The 15,410-nt window shown below is 39.4% G+C and overlaps 1 protein-coding gene and 1 pseudogene across 6 annotated transcripts in view; both read left to right on the forward strand.

Moving 5' to 3' along the window:
* The window catches only part of LIN52 (lin-52 DREAM MuvB core complex component), a 118,880-nt gene that overhangs the window by 77,072 nt on the left and 26,398 nt on the right, over positions 1-15,410 (forward strand). For 2 of the 6 annotated variants that reach the window (XM_064486108.1, XM_064486107.1), the window contains exon 6: positions 5,085-6,982. The exons of 1 other annotated variant lie outside the window; for it this stretch is intronic. In XM_064486108.1, coding sequence (XP_064342178.1) covers positions 5,085-5,143 — 59 coding nt within the window. In that variant the 3' untranslated portion in view covers positions 5,144-6,982. Of the gene's footprint in view, positions 1-5,084; positions 6,983-12,224; positions 12,296-12,738; positions 14,973-15,410 lie in introns of those variants that run through there. 3 more of the 6 variants (XM_010976519.3, XM_064486109.1, XR_836888.3) reach the window with 2 other exon arrangements.
* LOC135321326 (small ubiquitin-related modifier 3-like) lies at positions 7,068-8,255 on the forward strand (annotated as a pseudogene).

The following is a 15,410-nucleotide window of genomic DNA, read 5'->3' on the forward strand; positions in this document are numbered from 1 at the left end:
AGCTCTTCCTGTCCATCTATTTCCAAGCCCTCTGCAGAATTAATTATCCCCATCTCTGTGCCCTGGCCTACTCTTCATTGTATTATGATATGTAGTGATAATGAGAAAAAGCTATATTTCCAGAGAAGCATTTGGTGAGGTTTTCTTTTTATTATGGAGATTTTTCAAGCATGTACTAACTAGAGAGAATGCTATAATGAACCCCATGTCCCCCTCTGCAGCTTCAGTAAGTCAACTTTCTACCATTCTTGTTTCATCTCCACCCCCTTGTATCATACTTTTCTTTTGATTGTGTTGTTGGCTAGTGTATTTTAAAGCAAATCCTAATACCATTTCATTCATAAATATTTTAGTATGTATCTCTAATGGAAAGGCCTTTACACACACACACACACACACACACACAATTATTACACTGAATTTAAAAAGTCATATTTCCTTAATAACATAGTCCATGTCCAGTTTGGCTCAAAATTATGTTTTTCACAGTTGGTTTGTATGAGTAGGATCTGGCCAAGGTCCACACATTGATTTGGTTGATACAACGTTCAGTCTCTTAATCTTCTCTATAAGCACACTCTCTTCTTCCTCTAGGGAAATACCGCATGGTATTTAATTGTTGAAGAAACTAGGTTGTTTGTCCTGGAGGATCTCCCACATTTTAAATTTGGATGATTTTATCCTGGTAGCATCCCAACATGTTCCTCTCCCCACCCCACTGCCAAATTTCCTGTAATCTGATAGAGTTAGAGAATAAAGTGGGTTTGGAGTCCATCTTTTTGGTAAGAATGTTTCGTGCGTGGTACTGCATACTTGCTGTTGCTGCATATCAGGAAGTATATGACCTTCATTTGTTCCAGTTTCAGTGAAGATCAGTGGGCTTAGGTGGTATCAGTCTGAACCATTAGCAGCTATTTGGTTTCCTGGAAATATAGTCCAAAGAGGAAAGGCAGAAGAAATGCTAGATTTTTTCCTCTTTTACTTACCAATTTTCAGAACGTGAAATGAGTTGAAGTGACTGAAGTCTTTTAAATAATAATATAGGTGTCCATACTTCATGTATAATCATTCTTTTTGACACTCAAAAGTGACCCATCTTTACTAATCTTTGGTAACTTCCTTGCTTTCAGCATGTCTCCATATTCGTGGTTCATTTTTACTTCTCATGCATTTCTCCAGGGAATCCTGGTCCTTTTACTAGAAACCTAGGTACTAATAGTGCTCATTGGTACTAGACATTTTCTATGGACAGGGTTAGTAAATAAATTGTTGTGATTTTTTTTTTTAGGAGAAAAAGAAATTGTGTTCCTACCAATATGCCCAGTTCAAATTAAAAATGTTAAAGGGCTGTGTTTGTGGGGGGGGCAGTAATTAGGTTTATTTATGTATTTTTAATGGAGGTACTGGGGATTGAACCCAGGACCTCATGCCTGCTAAGCACGCACTGAGCTACACCCTCCCCCACTAAAGGGTTTTAATTTAATATATTTGATTTTATAATGGTATCTCTTTTCTCTTGTACTGGAAATCTTGGTTCCTAGTAACTAACAAGGTTGTTTGACTTACAGTAAAACTAGCGTCAAAGAACTAACTACATGTAACAACAGGACTGCTGAATGCAATTTAAGATTTCTCTGTGCTTCTTTTATATCCTCAGGATATATATACTTGTAAGGATATATAATCAGAATGTGTCTTTTAGAATTATCTTAACTTTTGTACTGTGTTGTTAAACCAAATTTTGGTGATTCAAGTTATTTTCAATTTATTTCTATTTAATACATTTTATTTTTTAATATATAAAATATTTATATGGTATCCCAAAGTAAAACATAAAATAAGATACATTCAAAGTGTCTATGTGGAATCTTAAAAAAAGACACAAATGAACTTATTACAAAACAGAAACAGACTCATAGACATAGAAAACAAACTTATGGTTACCAGGGGTAAAAGGGGTGGGAAGGGATAAACTGGGAGTTCGAGATTTGCAGATGCTAACTACTATATATAAAATAGATAAACAACAAGTTTTTACTGTATAGCACAGTGAACTATATTCAGTATCTTGTAGTAACCTGTAATGAAAAAGTATATGAAAAGAAATATATGTATTTCCCCATGTCCTAATTTTCCGCTATCATAATGTACTATACATACATCTACACCTTGCTTTTTTCCCACTTAACAGTATGTTCTAGAGATCACTCTATAGCAATATATAGGTCACCTTCATTCCTCTTTACAGCTGAGCAGTACAGTATAAGGAGTCCCCTCCCTATAAAAATGGATATTTGGGTTGTTTCCAATCTTCAGCTATTACAGATAGTGCTGAAATTAATAAGCATGTGAGTACCCTATTTAATATTTTTGCTGGGGTGTATTTGGGATAGCTTCCTGGAAGTAAAATTGCTAGCTAGGTCAAAGGGTAAAAACAGATAATTTTACAAGGACAATAATTTCTTATGCACGGTGTTGAATTAAGAATTGACAAGGAAGCAGAGTTCCTCTTTCCTTATCTATGAATAAATCGTTTCAGTAGATATATAATTGACCACCTACCATGTACCTGGTATTGTTCTAATTGCTGGGGATAGAGCAGGAGTCTCTGAAGAACTTCATGGAGCATGAAGGTAAAGTTAATTTTAGATTTTGCTAAGTTCTGTGAAGGAGGTAAGTAGGTTGACATGAAAGAGAGTAACCAGGAGGACTCACTTCGGATAGGGTGTTCAGGGAAGGCCTCTCTGAAAAGGTAACATTTGAGCTGAGATATGACAGATTAGAAACTGATTAACACTGCCATTTATAGACTTCCCTACTATATGCCAGGCGGTATGAAAGATTTTCATACCTTATTTTATCTCACAAGACTCTGCAAAGTCTGTTTTCTAATTCCCATTTTATGAATAAGAAAACTGATGCTCAGAAAAATAAATTTTATGCTCAAGGTCTTAAAACCTGTAAATGGGGGCTGGGATTTGAATCAAGGCTAGACTTGTGTAATTCCAAAGACATATAAGAGGAATCCTTTTTTTTTTTTTACTGTATACAGTGCCTCTCTTAACCAGAAAGAAAGCAGAGGATACTGAGTAATGTAATAAATGATTTAAACTCTGGTTTTAACCTGACAGAAATATGGTGGGTTTTTTTCCTTTTAAAATACTGTTTAAATTTACTGCTGAATGATTACAACTTTAGAATGCATAATATGCTTGTTTTCTTTGGGAATATTTGTTATATAAGAAAATAGAAAAACAAGGCTCCCTGTCCAAGCTAAATAAAATAATTTCAATATCTGTTTTTATTGTTTTTGATTTAATGGTGGCTCTATGTTTAAAATATCATAGCAAAAATATTCCCTAGATATTTCTAGCCTATTAAAACGGTGCACCTTCTAAGTATCCTATTTATTTATTTATTTCACAAATATTTGTTGAAATCTATATTCAAGGTACTTTACAGTGCTTGTTTAAAATAACTTCATTAAATGAAATAACTAATTGTTCAAGGTTCTGTAAATAGCCATAAAATTAACCGTAGGGGGAAATTTTTTTCTTGCATCAGCACTTACTGAGCACTTAAATGTATTTCATCTCATAACAATCCATTCAGGTAGGTACTGATCCCCCATTTTACAGATGAAGGAACTGAGGCACAGAGAGACTACATAATTTACCTGAGATCACCATCTAATACATGATAGATTCAGACCTAAAGTTTTTCTGTTATATATATTTAAAAGGTCATATCAAACAACAAGAAAGTAGGGAAATATATTCTTCCTTCCTAGTGAGTTAAGTCCATACTACTGTCCAATGAACCATGCATGAAGATTCATAGACATTTTCTTTAGTGCCTTAAACTAGAACTACCTGCAGTTAAAAACCAGATTCTAATTTTACAAACAAGGCCACCTCTAACAATATTAAAATGAAATGATACTATTCCCTGGCTTAAAGAAAAATTCTCCAGTAACCATGGGAGTGCTTGTGGTAGGAAGACAGCATCTTAAATCTCTATGTAAGTCATACACAAAGTGTTACTGCAACGAAAAAATAGTGGCGTGAGTAATACCTGCTCACAGCCCAAGACACTTGATGTATCTTGGGCCTTAGTGTTTGTTGGGTTTTGCAATTTCATGAGCAAGATTTGTATTTTTTTTCAGTTCTATATTTCTGTGTGTTCCACTTGATGTCAAATCTGTATTCTTAGATTGTAGTATCCCATTAAAAAAATAATCTCAGCCCCTCCTTCCCTCCCCTCTCCCTCCCCCCTCCACACTCATTTTGTATAATATGGTAATGATATCACCGTAGAAGTAATTACGGGTCATCTTCATTTCTTTCATCTCTGCCTGTTCTGATGGCTTCATTCCTTTGACGGAAAAGATTTGGCTCTGGGTGCTATGATTATTTTGTTAAGCGTTATTCGAATAGACAGGAGTGAGAGAAATTAATCAATCCAAATGCAATTAGCATCATGTTTAACCCAGTGATGGACGTCTCAAGGTGAAACAGCCAGGGGAGTTTCAGACATTATTATTCAATCCTGTGGTTCTTATCTAAATTATAATCAAGAGAGGTTTTTATTGGCCTCGCAGTGTGAGGATGTAACTCTTTCCCTGCCCTGGGGGGTCAAGAAGACTGGGCCTGCATCCTCTGTAGACTTTAGCTACTTCCAGCACCTTGGGGTGGAGATGTTCCAAGCAGGAAAGTTGTCTTAATGTCCAGGTCTTTTGAAATTCATCTATACTGTGATGTTGGTCTGATTTTCCCGAGAGTGGAATATTGCCTATGAATATATTACTCTGTCTAACTTGGGGCAAAAATATTTTGTGTACTGATGAAGTCACTTTGACTAGTTGTTATTCTTTCTTAACCTTACGTGATAGATTATTATTGCTGTACTCATTTTATGGATGAGGAAATTAAGACTGTGTGAAGCTACTAGCCTTTGGTCATAATAAGTGTTTCACCACGATGTATTACTGTGTAAAGGCCCTGAAGTGTGAATGTTCTGCAACAATTTATGAGCATTTATTAAAAGTTTGCTCCAAGAGTATTAATCCCTTGCTTTGTTCTCAGTGCCTTGCATTCACTTGAGTTTACCCTTGGAAAGAGAAGCAAGTGAAACTATGAAATAGGCCTGTGAAGCCCTCTGAAGAGGAAACAAAATACAAATAAGAAGTTATTAGCTCTCATTTTTAAACACAATTCTTTACTGTTTGTTTTTGTTTTGGTTTGTTTTTTAGTAGGGAGAAGGATGATGAAAAGGATTGAATATTTGAAATCTAGTCTTGTTTTGCTGTTAAAAGTGGGCAGAGCAAGGAGAGTTGATGCAAAAACACAGGCTTTCCTTTCACCTGAACACAACATTTTTCAAATGCCTGACAATTAAGATTCTTCTACTTCTGCTTTCAATCTTCAGGCATCATGGCTGACACTTCCCATATTTTATGTTCCTGCTTGATGTTTTATATTCTGAGAATAAATCTGTTGGCTGGATATTTCTGTCCTTTTTTCTCCCCCTGTTGTGAAAAGCCATTAAAATTATTTTCCATATTGGAACTGTCCAAATGCGTTTACCTGTACCTTGAGTCCTGGTTTTTCTTTTTTATATCACTTCTTGGATAACACATTCTCTGGAAATGGGCCTTACTATAACTTGAAGAAAAAAACGTTTGATATAAAATTATCTCTCTGAATTCACTGGAGGGAACGCTGTTCTTACCCAACGCTTTTGGAAGAAGAAGTCCTGTTAGAGAGACAAGACACCCAATAGAAGGAGAATCTGAAAAGTGTGCCCCAACAAGGAGTTTTTGAGAATTCTTAGGATGAAGATTTTCATAGTCAATGATTTTAGTTTGGTCACAGATGTAGCATCCAGACTGTTCTTTTCCTCAGATGTGTATTTCATTCTCCTTTTTTAAATGCTTATGCCCAAAAGATTTTGGGCAAAAGCCTCAAGGCTCTTCTGCCTGTATTCAAATGCTCCTTTTATATGTTTTAGAGAAAAGTGAAATTTCTACCAAAGACTTTTACTTGGGTGAACTCCCCCACAAGAATTGATTGAAAATGTTCAGGAGACCTTACTGCAATTACACCACCTTCTGAGGGCCACCAAGTATTCTGATGAGATCCTAAGAGAGCCTTTTTCATCCAGAGACACCATGATCAGTTCATAGCACCTACTGCTCTTGACAATTGCCCCAGCCCCAGCTGCTCTTATGTTAGAGGCATTACAAAGTGCTTAGTCCTTGACTTGAGTCATCGATCACTTAGCCATACATTTTGTGCGGAGATCTGAGCTGGAGCACGGTGAAGAATCTCAGTCTGGCAGACTGCCTGGAACTGCTCTGCTGTATGCCGGCTCTGTGCCAGAGTGACAGGAAAACTTCCACATTCCTGGGAGAGAGAACTCAGCATTATAAACCACATTGGTTTCCTTTGTTCTCCCCTAATGTAGCAAGATACCTGTGAACAGCTAGCTCACTCCATCTCAAAGGCCACTTCTAATTTATTTGAATTTTCCCTAATACCTATTACATAGTAAGCTCTCATGTGACTAACAACTATTCATCCACCCACTTCATGCTTCTCCTGCACAGCACACACTGATGCTGGGAGATCCCTTGTTATTAGAACGCATTCAGCATTTCAAGGACCAAAGAATAATTTTTAAGGAAAAGTCAAAACCACTGTTATAACAAATGGTATCATTTCTACAAAACATCTTCTATAAAGCTAATTAAATAAATAACCTTTTTTAGCCCATTGATTTAAACCAAACTAACTGTGGTTTTATGTGTTCCTTTTTGCCAGAAGCAGCTACTGGTATGGTTAAGGAAGGTGGCTGCCTTTAACTAATACCCAAGTTTGATCCTCCAGAGTATCTGTGTTACACAGATGCAAGTCATTCACGTTTCCTTCTGTTTTGCATTTGAGATCTTTTAAGAAAAAATAAATAGTTCATCCCCTTTTTGCCACTCTTGGTGCTGCTTGTATGATCGTTTGGTACTAACCTGGTACTTCTCCTCAGTGGCAGCTGAGGAGACTCTGTTGTTTTTCATGGCAGATGAAAAACCCCAGGAAGGTGTCAAGACTAAAAACAATCATTAATTTGAAGGTGGCCAGGCAGGACGGTTCCGTGGCGCACAGATTAAGATTAGGAGGCGTACACCACTTAGTAACCTAATGAGAGCTTCCTGTGAAGCGTAGGGTTTGTCAATGAGGCAGATCAGATTCCAGTTTAATGGGCAGCCAATTCAGGAAACCGACACACGTGCACAGTTGGAAATGGAGTTTAAAGACAGTCAGCATGTTCTAGCAGCAAACAGGAGGTGTCTGCTACGAAGGGAATTTGCTGGTTACTCCAGAACTCAGTTCCCACAGACCAAGAAAACATGTACAGAAAACTGCAAATTGGCCCTCCCACATCCAGACTACCACAGAATGGATTTCTCTATTCTTTCATGTACCCCTTCCTCACTCCTTAGTTTTACTTAGAGTAACTGGCAGTATACGCAAGCATATTGCCTTTTTTTTTTTTTTTAAATGAATGACCAATGCTATGTTTTGGTCAGCAATGAATGGGTCAGGAATCTGGTTCCGTGACAGCACCCCCTTTCTACATTAGTGGCATGCTCATTCAGCTCTTGTCTTTCATATTCCAGTAGGTTATTTTGCTCTCACTGTTTAACAGAAAACACACACAAAAAAATCCTGGCGTATCTTGTTCAATTGGAGAATTTTAATGTTTTTCACCAAGGCAATTTTACAACTTTTCTGTACATAGCTGTTATGTGTAGGGCAGTCTGTCTTTAAGCAGGGATAAATTACTCTAAAAGAAATAAATCCTAGATAATTTTCCCATCAGATATCTTGTTGCTTAAATAAACTTCTTGTTTGACATGAAAGAAAGAGGAATACAGTAGCTAGCATTTCTAGGATGCCAGTGTGGCCCTTGCATTCATCCCACCTTGAACAGATGAAGAGACTGAACAGAGAGGTGACTTGGTGACTTGTGGTCCAGGGTCAGTGTAGGAGCTGGGGTTTAAATCCAAGCCTGTGTGATGCTCAAAGCCCTGCCCTTTTTTACAGCATTGTGCTATCTCCTTAGTTTCCTGGCCACTCATATTAGAGTCTTCTAAACAGCCTGTTGTTGCTTTTCAGGATGGGAGAGAACCAGTGGAAAGTAACTCTTCTCTACCTTGCTAATGTTTTTAATTATATTGAGGAACAGAAATATTTAAAGTAGTTTGCATTGGAATTGAAAACCAAACATTATGAGTTTCTTCCATTTCATTAAAAGTTACTTAATCTTTAACATCGTTCCCTATATTAAAGCCAGGCAGAGTTTTATCAGGCAATTGCCTCAAAGTTATAATCTGGAAAATCTTTCTGTAATGAAACCCATATGTCATGGACGAAAGGTGCAAAGCCCTGGCAGAGAGGGCTGGTCTTGTGAGAGATTCTGCACCCAATCTCGTTAACCAGGGTGCCTCTGGTAATCCCTCATCCCCTCACCGGTGAGAAATCAATCTGTACCACTGAATCTTTTTCAACCAGCCACCAGAAAATTTACTGCATTGAAGGCAGTTTGGGGATAGTCATTGTGGAAAGGGAGCCAGAGGCAAGGCTAAATGTAGGCCGGAGGATTCAGAGAGTCTAAAGAAGAGATTATATTAAAGCATACACCACCTTCACAGCAAGCAGGATGGAGTCCTCCCTTCAGCCCTGACCTCTCTGAAGTGTACCCAGGTATTTACAGCTACCATGAACCTGAAAGCCCGAGAGAAACTATGAAGAGGGTAATAGAAACTGCATAAAAACTGCATAAACCTGGAAGCTGATTATAGTTTATCCATTTGCTATCTATAAATGTGTACATGTTGCCCCTGCCCCACACACTCTGCAGCAGTTCACATGTTCACTGGTGACAGTCTTGATTGTGACTTTCTCAGTTTATGGTCTGTGCCCAGCATGGGAGGGCCTGAAAACCATGACTTGACGTGGAGGTCATGCTTCTCTTCTACTCAGCATGCACTGTGCTGGCTGAAGACCAGTGATTGGCATAGTGATTGGAAAGTGGTGGCAATGTTGCCTTCCCATTGAATCTTATAATCCTAGAGAATTAATCCAGAATTAGAATACAGTTAAGAAGTGTTGTTGACTCCAGATAAAACTCTCTCTAGCAATCTTAATGTCTCTAGGATGGTCTTCTAACACATTGTGGAAAAAAAGAACCAGGAGAGAAGGCAGGGATTGGAAGTGCCAAACTGAGGAGCATGTAATCTCACCCCGGCCATTAATGCGAGAATTATACCAAGCTGTAACTACTGGGAAGAAAGAGGGATGGAACTAGGCAGAGGGAATAGAAATACCCTCCTCTCCTCTGTAAGCAAGCCGTGGCCTTCTCTAAAGGCTTTTTCCCCAAAGAGATTTGAAGTCCTTGATGGGAGTTTTTTAGTAAAATACATTTGCATATAAAACCCTACTGGAAGGTGTGTGTATGTGTGTGTTTGTGGAAGAGGAATACAGAATAGTAGCAGAAGGCTGTCTCCCTACTCCTAATGGGATTTTGTAGCAGCATGTGCGAGTTTGTTTCAGAAGTCAAAAATGAACAGATGTTGGTATAAATTACCTCTGTGTCTGATGTCTTGCAAATTAAAAGCGCGGTTGGCATCACTAAACAATTTCACTAGGTTTAGGGGGGTGCAGTTAGCGGGCGGTGATTACTGTAGCAGGTCGGTAAGAATCTTCACACTGCAGTAGAACAGGAAAGCAAGGATAAAGAAATAAGGAATAAAATAAGGGGTATGTGAATTAATCAGAGATGTTAACATCTTTGATGACAAGTGAACAGGAGGGCACGTGCTCTGGAGCAGCCCCTGACCCACAGCAATTTCTCTGTGCACAAAAAGGGGTTGGTACTTAGGATGTGATTTATAGGGCACAGCCCTCTTTTAGGGAGCAGCTATGTCACCAATTCGTATATCTCCTATATGGACCGGTGAGTAGGAAAACTTTCTCCCCTCCCATGTAGAAGATGATGTCTTTTGAATTACTTCTACTTTTACGGTGGTTTGCTGCAGCTCTGTGTACTTAGATTAGGTTGAAGGGGGAGGAATGATTGAGTGGAAAGGGGGTTGTTAAAAAAGGATTGGTTAAATTCAAGGAGAGCTTGCCACTGAGAGACTTTGGAATATCCATTATTTTTCCTTTTAAATCCTTTTCATCCCTTCAATAGATTGGGTCTTTTAAATTTTTAAGTCTCAATATATTGGTCATTCTCCCATTTGAGGACAAAACAGTAAAGAATTGGGGGAACCGAAGGGCAGCAGGCAGAAATAATTAGTAAGATCAGTACAGTGCTCCTGGCCCAGGATTTGGGGAACAAGGGTCTGTTCTACCCAGCAGAGTTTTGAATTACCCAAGTCTGATTTCCAGAGCACCTGCTTCTAGCCATGTTGCAGGATCATTTGATACTGTGTTTAAATGCCTTAATAAGCACTGGAGAGTAGGCAGAAAACCTAACCAGTAGAAATAAATGATGAGACCCACTCTGGCCAGAAGCATACGTCAGTGGCTATAGAATCAAGCTGAGGGAAAGATTCCAAGGAATGGGATTTTTGAAATTGCTAGCCTCCCTTATTACAATTCATTCATTTATTCACTCGTGAAATACTGCATGCAAAAGAAGCAGTAGACTACTTACCTTCCTCTGAAAAGTGCTGTGTTAATAATACCACTACACCAAGCATGAGCAGGGCCAAATACCCAAGAGGGCAAGACAGGTGGTTTAATATGCTACTCATTTTACAGATGAAGAAACTGAGGCTCAGAGATCTTACCCAACTCACAGTGTCACCTGGCTGCTAAATACTAGAGTTCAGCTTAAACTGAGTTCAGATTCTATGTTCTCTGAAGAAATGCATGCTATTTCTCATGGGCAAGAAAATACTCGTTTGGATTTCCTCTAGAGTAATTAGTCCTTGTCCCTGGATCTTTCCATTAATCTGATACTACTTCCAACAAGGGAAATGATTTTTCTTGCCAAATGATCAAGATAAATTTAAAAAGAATCCCACAATGTAGAGAATGGAGCAACAGGGCCACTAACAAGTCTTCTTGTTTGTCTATGGAAGGGAAGGAAAGTAACTTTATTGTATTTCTACTTGGTTCTAGTTCCTTTGTCTATTATCACTCATCCAGCCAACATTTATTCAGCAGATACCAGGTCCCTCACTGAACTAGGGCCTGGTGATATAACAAATAATAAAACACTACCTCTGCCCTCAGTTCTTACACTTGCATGGAGGAAGACAAGTATATCTACAAGTAATTGCAAGTCTTATAGGAACTTTGTATGTATGGGATTTGGGGTAAATCCACCAAGGTCAGTTTGATTCAGGCCAGCGTAGGGTTGTGGGCACATGAGACAAGACCCAACACTGGGGCTTCCATTCCTAGTTAATGGGGTTTCCTTTCCCTTTGTTGGAGCTCTGGAACTTGTGAAAGATGGAGAGTGCAAGACTGCAGTTACCAGAAGCTTTCCTATGGTTACAAAGTTTGTATTGTTTTATTTTTCCCTTGTACAAATAAACCAAGAACTGTTAAATGTAGTTGGTGGGGGTGGAGAGTGGAAACCCATTCATGTAGAACCATTTGCTCTATACTTGGGAAAGGGAGCGAGGAGGCTCGGGTGAAGGTCCTTCTCATCCCTGCAGGTGCCTCCCTAGCCACCTCACTCCTTTGGCCAAGATGGAGACATGTCGTTGGGAGACCAACCACAGGGCACCACAGCCTGCTGTGTGTCCTCTGCATGGTTCCAGAAGACTTCTGGCCCCCAGGGTCAGCCATCAGAAGCTTTCAGCACTCTTACATCCATTTAAGAGACGTAAAAAGATGATCTTGTGGGGATGTGGATGAAGGGGGTGTTATGCTGTGTACGATTTTTGAGGATTTGCTTGACAGAGCTAAAATGGGGGGTTTTGGAGTGGGTCTTGTAATTGAGAAATGTTTAACTTTCATTTCAGAGCTTCATATGTAGGAAAGTAGCTGTATAAACCCTCTTGTAACTACAGCATTCAAAGATTGATGGTGCTGAAAGTCAGAGAAAGATACATAAACCTTGCCTGGCTATATTAAATATCTAAGGACTGACAATACCAAGAGAGAGAAGACCAAAGCTCTATAAACCCTACTTTATTACTCTATCCACAGATGAACTGCACTGAGGGAATATAAACCCTGTTACATTACAGTATCCAGGGACCGCACTGCTGAGAGATGGGGTAAATGATCTCTAATTTTGATTTGAGATTCTAAATGTCCAGAGACCAACAACCCAGAGAAGACTCTTATCTTCGTTGGATTTTAGCCTCCAAGAGCAAACCTCCTGAGATAGTGAACATGAGTATTAGGTTACATTCTTGAGAGAGAAAGAGGTTTTGGAGGAATTCCCTGGTGATTTTTTTTTTCCTTAAGGGTAAATGATAAAGTTCCCCAGTTGCCCTGCACCTTATAGTAATTACCAACTTCAGAACAGTTTTGTATGGTTTTAGTTATCAATAGTGGTTTGTTTTTCCCCTTTTATGGAGATTAGTAGTGATTGAATCTGTTATGGTAGCAACTTTGTATACAATTTAAATCAATCTGCATTTTAAAATTGTTTCCCTGTGAACCCTCTTTCAGATTTTAGGTCTTCATTGATCTTTCATTTGCTTTGTGATTCCAGCCAGAGAGATGACACGGGGGAAATTCCTCAACATTCTAGAGAAGCCCAAGAAGTAGTAGCTGCTTATGGACAGGATGTCCTGGGGACTGGAGCCACGCTCTCCTCCCAGTGCAGCTCTGATGACGCGCACCTCTCTGCCTCCTGGCCAGAGGCCGGAGGGTGCACCTCCAGGACTGAGCCTCTCCCCTGCTCCTGGCACTCTGCGCCTCTGAGGACACTTCAGCGGCAAGAGAAGAATCTGCTCTACCCAAGGATCAGTGCAGTTACTCAGTCAGCTTCCAGACTTTGACTGTCTCATCCTCTGTTGTTGGTAACACCAGAGGGCATATCACTCTTAAAGGTCAAAGTTCTGCTTTCCGGCAGTGACTCAGGAGCTCCAGGATCTTACAGTTGATTTGATTCAACGATGGCAAGTCAGTTGCACATGTTGACTGGACGAGTTCTTTTGAACTGTGCTTGATCTCTTAGGAATATTTATGATGCGAGGAGACCAGAGACCAATTCAATTCCGGACCAGACCATGCAGCTTGACCTGTAAACTCGCCAGTGCATGCTAGGTTCCAGGAATCCCCGGCTGGAGAAATGCTTTTAAAATTCTGCACCTCTCATGATAGTTCCATTCCGCACCTCCCAACCCCCACCGTAAAGGGGATCCCAGTGTGTCAAGTCCTTCCAGGGATTAGCTTGTAGAGTAAAAGGCACATGCAAGGTTGCTTTGAGTTCTAGACCTCACGACCAACCTAAAGGTGATGGAAAGGACTTCTGAGTTCTAGTTAATCTGTTACAGATTCAATTAAGAAAGTCAGTACAGCCTGAAAGATAGGAGAAAGGGACTGATTGCAGGAGTTCCCATTTGATTGAAAACTAGAAACTCTAATTGACCTTAAAGAAATGTGCTGTGGAATGGTGGCAATGTTTTGCCCCCCTTGTCTCATCTCACAGCACCCATAGGATAGAAATATACACACACAAAAGAAAAAGAGGATTTCCTGACTTTACAACTCTTATGAAGCTCTTGGCCAGTTATCTGCCTCTGTGTTAAAACCTGAAAATCTAGCCCATGGGTAAAATTAATATATGTGTTCTTATTTTGTTTTAGAAGCCAGCCCCCAGCCTCTGATATTTTGAGAAGTACATGGGGTTTCCTAAGCTTTATGAAAAGAACATCCATATAGCAATAGTGTGTTGGTGTTTGGATGCAAAGAAAGTTGTGGTCAAGGTTTTGGTCCTGATTGTCTGCTAGGGTACAGCACTGCTCAGTTTAGTAGTTCGTCCATTAACCATTTTCTGATACTTCTGCCTTGTTTCCCATGCTAGAATTAATGTTGGCTTTTTCTCTCATTTGTGCCATTTGACCATCCATGCAACTTAAATTATTGACAAGGGGAGTGGAATTTAACGCAAGACACAAAGGAGAGTATGAGAAGGAAAACATTCTGCTTGGATGCTATATGGAAGGTTAGGCTATAGATGCTTTGATCTTAAGCAAAGCCTATTATTGACATTCCTTTATCTTAAATGCGGTTGAAGAGTGTGAAAGATGGGGCGGGAGAGAGAGAAAGGGTGGGGAGGCTGTACAAAAAAATAGTGCCATAATATCATATTCTTCCTTTGCTCTGTTTTTGAGAGTTGATGGGTAGCAGGCACTTCTAAGTGCTTGGGGAAATTGAGAAGTATATGGAGAACATTGGGGTACCTCCCCCAAACCAACTCCTGTCTGTAAACTGAAGCTATAGTAGTTGGTTTTTTGGTCTGCTTTGGCCTCTTCCTTTTACTGTCATCTTATTCACCAGCACTTAATGTAAGTAGATGTTTTAGAATTGCAATATTTATTGGTTTTGTATTTGTCGTCCTTAGAAATGTTAATGATGTATTTTTATATTAATAATATAAATTTATGTACAATGTGTGCATGTATGTATTTCAGGGTGTTAGAGGATTGTACTTTGTATATGATGGTTTCTGTGTCATCATAATAAATACGTCCCTTTTATAGGAGAGTGAGTTTTTCTCAAAGGGAAAAACTTTGCATATTTAAAGCATAGACCTTATCAGAAAGCACAACTATAACGGCAAATGACCTACTGTCCTCCCCTTAATATCACAGTGGGTGGGCGGTCATCTACTTAGTGGTCTCCAGCTGCCAGTCTGTCCTACCAGCCGACCAGCTCATTACTACTCAACTCTCTAAAGTGGTATTTAAAAATCTTTAATAAAGTCTAGATCTCTCATCCTGGCCTGTAAAACTGTCTCCATGTAATCCTAATCAACCCTCCAGTTTGATTTCCTTTCTCTCCGGTATATGAAGTCTCTGTTCCAGTTAATCTGAACAATTCCCAGTTCCTCACTTATATAACTTTTCTCATGCCATTGAGTTCCTAGAAAGTCTTGCATCCTTTTCATACACATCAACCTGTCCTTCCTGTAAACTCCTGATGATCCAGTTGGAGATACTCCTTCCCCCTGCATTCCTACAGCATTTATGTATACCATCCTTACGACTCTTATTACCACACCCCATCTTATTTGTAAGTGATCTGGCTTTGTATCTTATCGCCCCCCCTGGTTATATGCTCCCCGAGATTGTGGCTGTCTCCCACACATCTAGTTGTTCAGTGTCTTCTTTGAACTGGGGGTTCAAGACCTGTATCTATTTGCAAGCTTCCAGTTAA

The sequence above is a fragment of the Camelus dromedarius genome, chromosome 5, assembly GCF_036321535.1.
Source record: "Camelus dromedarius isolate mCamDro1 chromosome 5, mCamDro1.pat, whole genome shotgun sequence".
Classification (NCBI taxonomy): domain Eukaryota; kingdom Metazoa; phylum Chordata; class Mammalia; order Artiodactyla; family Camelidae; genus Camelus; species Camelus dromedarius.